The sequence below is a fragment of the Mandrillus leucophaeus genome, unplaced genomic scaffold (genome assembly GCF_000951045.1).
Source record: "Mandrillus leucophaeus isolate KB7577 unplaced genomic scaffold, Mleu.le_1.0 Scaffold215, whole genome shotgun sequence".
Classification (NCBI taxonomy): Eukaryota; Metazoa; Chordata; class Mammalia; order Primates; family Cercopithecidae; genus Mandrillus; species Mandrillus leucophaeus.
In genome coordinates this window covers 767,099-773,050 of record NW_012102199.1, presented here as the reverse complement: position 1 = coordinate 773,050, position 5,952 = coordinate 767,099, and the positions used below count along the sequence as shown (strand labels likewise).

The 5,952-nt window shown below is 53.0% G+C and overlaps 1 protein-coding gene across 1 annotated transcript in view; it reads left to right on the top strand.

The window, feature by feature from the left end:
- RASAL3 (RAS protein activator like 3) overlaps nt 1-5,952 on the top strand; it is a 13,751-nt gene that overhangs the window by 1,665 nt on the left and 6,134 nt on the right. The window contains exons 3-9 of the mRNA XM_011980619.1: nt 2,107-2,243; nt 2,407-2,485; nt 2,593-2,654; nt 3,449-3,504; nt 5,045-5,171; nt 5,276-5,374; nt 5,869-5,946. Coding sequence (XP_011836009.1) covers nt 2,107-2,243; nt 2,407-2,485; nt 2,593-2,654; nt 3,449-3,504; nt 5,045-5,171; nt 5,276-5,374; nt 5,869-5,946 — 638 coding nt within the window. The remainder of the gene's footprint in view (nt 1-2,106; nt 2,244-2,406; nt 2,486-2,592; nt 2,655-3,448; nt 3,505-5,044; nt 5,172-5,275; nt 5,375-5,868; nt 5,947-5,952) is intronic.

Below are 5,952 nucleotides of genomic sequence, written 5' to 3'. Positions count from 1 at the left end.
AAAAAAAAAAAAAAAAAAAAAAAAAAGTATCTGGGCATGGTAGCACATGCCTATACTCCCAGTTACTCAGGAGGCTGAGGCAGGATAATAGCTTGAACCCAGGAGGCAGAGGTTGTAGTGAGTCAAGATTGCGCCACTGCACTCCAACCTGGGCAACAGAGTGAGACTCCATCTCAAAGGAAAAAAAAAGAAAGAAAGAAAAAAAAAATGACAGATGGTGCTAAGTGTCACATAGGGGGACCTAGAAGAGTAATGGATATCGCAAGAATTAGGGCTCAGGAATGTAACACTAGGCTAGGGCCCAGCATATTTTAAGTGATCCGTTAATAAGTGGGAGTTATCATTTGTTGCTCCTGATGGTAAAAGCGAGGGAACAGACAGGCAGTCTGGGAGGGCTAATTCAGCCCTTCTGTTTCCTGGAAGCTCATTTAATTCTCACTGCTTATATTCCCATTTTGTTTTTGTTTCTGTTTTGAGACAGAGTCTCACTTCCTCGCCCAGGCTAGAGTGCAGTGGTGCAATCTCAGCCTACTGCACCTCTGCCTCCCGGGTTCAAGAGGTTCTCCTGCCTCAGCCTCCCGAGTAGCTGGGATTACAGGCATGCACCACCACACCTGGTTAATTTTGTATTTTTAGTAGAGACATGGTTTCACCATGTTGGCCAGGCTGCTCTCGAACTCCTGACCTCAGGTGATCCACCTGCCCCAGCCTACCAGAATGCTGGGATTATAGGCATGAGCAACTGCGCCCAGCCTGTTGTTTTTTTGAGACAGAATTTCAGTCTTTCACCCAGGCTGGAGTGAAGTGGTGCAATCTCGGCTCACTGCAACCTCTGCCCTCCGCGTTCAAGCAATTCTCCTGCCTCAGCCTCCCTAGTAGCTGGGATTACAGGTGTGCACCACCACACCCGGCTAATTTTGTATTTTTAGTAGAGACGGGGTTTCACCATGTTGGCCAGGGTCATCTCAAACTCCTGACCTCAGGTGATTCACCCACCTCGGCCTCCCAAAGTGCTGGAATTACAGGTGTGAGCCACTGCGCCTGGCCTGCCGTTGTTTTTCAGAGACAGGGTCTTGCTCTGTCGCCCAGGCTGGAGTGCAGTTGCATGATCATAGCTCACTGCTGCCTTGAATTCTGCGACTCAAGCGATCCTCCCACCTCAGCCTCCCAAGTAACTGGAAATATGGGCACACAACACAGTGTCAGGGTTTTTTTGTTTTGTTTTGTTTTGTTTTGTTTTGAGACGGAGTTTTACTCTTGTTGCCCAGGCTGGAGTGCAATAGCACTATCTGGGCTACCACAACCTCCGCCTCCCAGGTTCAAGCAATTCTCCTGCCTCAGCCTCCCAAGTAGCTGGGATTACAGGCATGCGCCACCACGCCCGGCTAATTTTGTATTTTTAGTAGACACGGGGTTTCTCCATGTTGGTCAGGCTAGTTTCAAACTCCTGGCCTCAGGTGATCTGCCCGCCTCGGCCTCCCAAAGTGCTAGGATTACAGGTGTGAGCCACGGAGCCCAGCTGCGTCAGGCTATTTTTTAAAGACAGGGTCTTGTTATGTTGCCCAGGCTGTTCTCAAACTCCAGATCTCAAGCAATCCGCCCCACCTCGGCCTCCCAAATGTTGGGATTACAGGCATGAGCCATCGTGCCCAGACTCGGTCCTGTTTTTTAACCTCTTGGACCCACATGTTGTCTTGGTTAAGAGAAGAATGCAAAGAAAAAAAAAAAAGAGAGAGAAGAATGCTTGTGACTGAAGCCCAGCCCAACCACTCACAAGCTGTGTGACCCTGGGCAAGTCACTCAACCTCTCTGAGCCTGTTATCATAGCCCTTTGAATGGCTTTTGGAGGATTCAATGCAAGAAGGTGTGTGGAGTGGTATACAGGGTACTGGACACATGGTAGGTGAGCTGTGTCTGCTACCCATGGTTAGTGGGGACAAGGTCCAGAGAGACATGAAAACTTGCCCAAGGTCATACAGTCCGATACAGCTGCTGGGGTGGGGGGCACTTAGGAGGGAACCCACCATAAGCCTTCGGGAATGGAAAGGGTGGCCTGAGGGAGAGAAAACGTCTCTTAAGTCCCCCAGTGCCTCCTCTTCTTCCCAGAGCTGGAGCCGGAGCCAGAGCCAGAGCCCCCTACCCCACAGATCCCCGAGGCCCCCACACCCGACGTGCCTGTCTGGGACATTGGGGGCTTCACCCTGCTTGATGGGAAGCTGGTGCTGCTTGGAGGAGAGGAGGAGGTGAGAAGGGGCACCTGGGCAAGGGGAGGGAAGAAAGAAAAAGGAGGAGGGCAGAACAGAGGTACGGGCTGGAGGGAGGATAGTGGGAAGGTGTCTGCCTTTCCCTCGGTCTGCCTGCCTGCCTGCCTCCCCTCTCTGACTACCCACTCCTGCGGGAGAACAGGGTCCCCGAAGGCCCCGGGTGGGAAGTGCTAGCTCCGAGGGCAGCATCCACGTGGCCATGGGGAACTTCAGGGATCCAGGTAAGCTTGAAGAGTGGAAAGGCCTGGGGCATTTGGGAGGCTCTAAAAGTGGGGCAGAATCTAAGATGACTCCAACCCCCCAACCTGCCACCCATAACTACCCACAGATCGGATGCCTGGAAAGACAGAACCAGAGAATGTTGGTCCCAACCAGGTCCACAACGTTCGGGTAAGGCAGCCAGTGAAGGGGGTAGGTAGAGGGGAGAGCCAAGACTCTCACAGCTGAAAGGGCACTCTTGCTGGGTGATCTGGGGCAGGTTGCTGACCCTCTCTGGGCCTCAGAGTCCCAGTGTGTCAAATGGAGTTAATGAAATAATCTTTCTCTAGGGGTTGTTTTTGGGAAGCCAATAGAGAGTGCAGGAGCCAGGCAGGGCAGTGCACAGCTGTAGTCCCAGCTACTTGGGAGGCTGAGCAGAGAACACTGCTTGAGGCCAGGAGTTCAAGACCAGCCTAAGCAACATGGGGAGACTCCATGTCTTAAATAAATAAATGAATAGTGCACGAGAATATATGATTGATGCTTTACAAATGGGAGTTTGGCCCAGGCGCAGTGGTTCACACCTGTAATCCCAACATTTTGAGAGGCTGGAAGCAGAAGGATTGCTTGAGACCAGGAGCTCAAGACAAACCTGGGCAACATAGCAAGTCCCCAATTCTACATGGTAACATTCACCTGTAGTCCCAGCTGAGGCAAGAGAATCACTTGAGCCCAGGAATTTGAGGCTGCAGTGAGCTATGATTGCACCACTGTACTCCAGCCTGGCTGACAGTGCAAGACCCTGTCTTAAAAAAACAAATGAACAAAGAATTAGGAGCTGTTGGTTGCTCTTATTATTCCTGCTAATACAGCCTGAGCTTGGTGTTGGTCCTCCAAGACCAGCAGATCCTCTGGGATATCTTGGGAGGGAAGGAGCTGCGGAAGGAGCACAGATTTCTGTCCAGCTGACATTCCCTTCCCCACAGGGGTTGCTCAAGAGGCTGAAAGAGAAGAAAAAGGCCAGGTCGGAGCCCCGGGATGGGTAAGGATGTATGAGAGGCTGGAGGGGCTGAGGTTCAACACTGGCCCTTCCTCCTCCTCCTCCTCTTGCCTATCATTCCAATCTACACCAAACACCCCCTGTAGCCTCTGTGTTCTGCCCCACATCAGTTGATTCTGGGGACATTGAATGACGTAGCACAGAGCCAGGGTGCCGGCAAAGTCTGACACAATAACTCTAAAATGGGAGCTAAATCAATCAACTGGTCTGGGAGGGTTAGGGAAGGGACCCTTGAGCTGAGATCTGAAGGGTGGATGGAAGTTAACTAGGCCAACAGCGGGGTGGGAAAAGCATTCCAGGCAGAAGTAACAGCAAGTGCAAAGGCCAAGAGGCAGAAAGAAGCAACTAAAACAAGGCCAAGGGGGCTGGGTGAAGTGGACCAGGGGTAGCACTTTGGGAGGCCGAAGTGGGCAGACTGCTTGAGTCCAGGTGTTCAAGACCAGCCTGGGCAATATAGTGAGACCCTACTTCTACAAAAAATACAAAAATTAACCAGGCATGGTGGTGGGCACCTGTAGTCCCAGCTACTGGGGAGGCTGAGTGGGAGGATTGCTTGAGCCTGGGAAGTTGAGGCTGCAGTGCACAGAGATCGTGCCACTGCACTCCAGCCTGGGCAACAGAGCAAGACTCTGTCTCAAAAATAAATAGGGCTGGGTGCGGTGGCTCACACCTGTAATCCCACACTTTGGGAGGCAGAGGCAGGTGGAACATTTGAGGTCAGGAGTTCAAGACCAGCCTGGCAACGTGGTGAAATCTCATCTCTACTAAAAATACAAAATTAGCCGGGCATGGTGGCACACACCTGTAATTCCAGTTACTCAGGAGGCTGAGGCAGGAGAATCGCTTAAATCTGGGAGGTGGAGGTTGCAGTGAGCCAAGATTGTGCCACTGCATTCCTGCCTGGGCAACAGAGTGAGACTCTGTCTAAATAAATAAATAAATAAATAAATAAATAGGACTGGGCGTGGTCACTGACGCCTGTATTCCCACACTTTGGTGAGGCTGAGGTGGGTGGATCACTTGGGATCAGGATTTCAAGACCAGACTGGCCAACGTGGTGAAACCCCATCTCTACTAAAAACACAAACATTAGAAAATTAGCCGGGCATGGTGGTGGGCACCTGTAATCCCAGTTACTTGGGAGGCTGAGGCAGGAAAATCGCTTGAACCTGGAAGGCAGAGGTTGCAGTGAGCTGAGATCCAGCCACTGCACTGAACAAGACTCTGCTTTAAATAAATAAATAAATAAGATAAAATAAAACAAGGCCAGGGAGGCTGGAGCTCAGAAAGTGATGGATTAGGTGGAGGGAGATGAGGTAACAACATCTGGACTCTACTTGGTCATATAGGTCACCAGGAGTTGAGTTTATGCTAAAAGTAAGGAGGCGCCATGGGGAGGGGGCACAGGGTAGAAAAGGAATCCGAATTGGGTTGAAGTCCTTCCTGGCCTTCCTCTACCCTTCAGGCTATGGGGGATGGGAAGAGGCAGGAATGACCGTGTGCTCCCCCGCCCCCTTCCCAGGCCCCCCAGTGCTCTGGGCTCTAGGGAGTCGCTGGCCACACTCTCTGAACTGGACCTGGGCGCCGAGCGAGATGTGCGGGTCTGGCCACTGCACCCCAGCCTCTTGGGGGAGCCCCATTGCTTTCAGGTAAGTGCAGACAATCCACCTCGGTTCCACCTCAGTCCCACCTCCCACCCTTTGGCTTCACCCTTGGCCTGGATCGCACACTGTTGGATTCTCCATCCCAACAGGTAACGTGGACGGGCGGAAGCCGCTGCTTCTCTTGTCGCTCGGCCGCTGAGAGAGACCGCTGGATCGAGGACCTTCGTCGCCAATTCCAGCCCACCCAGGTCATTGCCCTCAATAAAGCGGGACACGGAGACCCCGCCCACAGGCCTGGCCCACCCCTTCCACTCTACCCAAAGCCAGCTCTCTCCATAACCGGCGCTCCCAACGCACCTGCCCCGCCTGCATCGTTGCAAAGGCTCCAAGACTCCCCTTCCATCTATTACCAGCCCCGGGAATATCAGACCCGCCCCTTCTGTCCACTCTCGACCCTATATGCACCCAAAGCCCTGCCTGCCACATAATCGCGAAGTCTTCACTCCAGTACTACTCTTCTATGCCCTGGAGCCCCGAACTCTCCCGGAGAGCCCAGAAAAGCTTTAGAAAACTTCCGCGTAGCCACCTCCGGACTCCCGTGGCTCCACTTCTTTCCCCAAAGGCCCAGCAATCTCACTAGGAACCCAGCGCACCAGGTTTGAGGCTCCGCGCTTCACTTGCGGTGCCCTCTTTGGGGTGCCAACAAACCAAAACGCTTCCCCCATCCCACTCCCATCTGCAGGACAACGTGGAGCGGGAAGAGACATGGCTGAGCGTGTGGGTGCACGAGGCGAAGGGGCTTCCCCGGGCAGCGGCGGGGGCACCC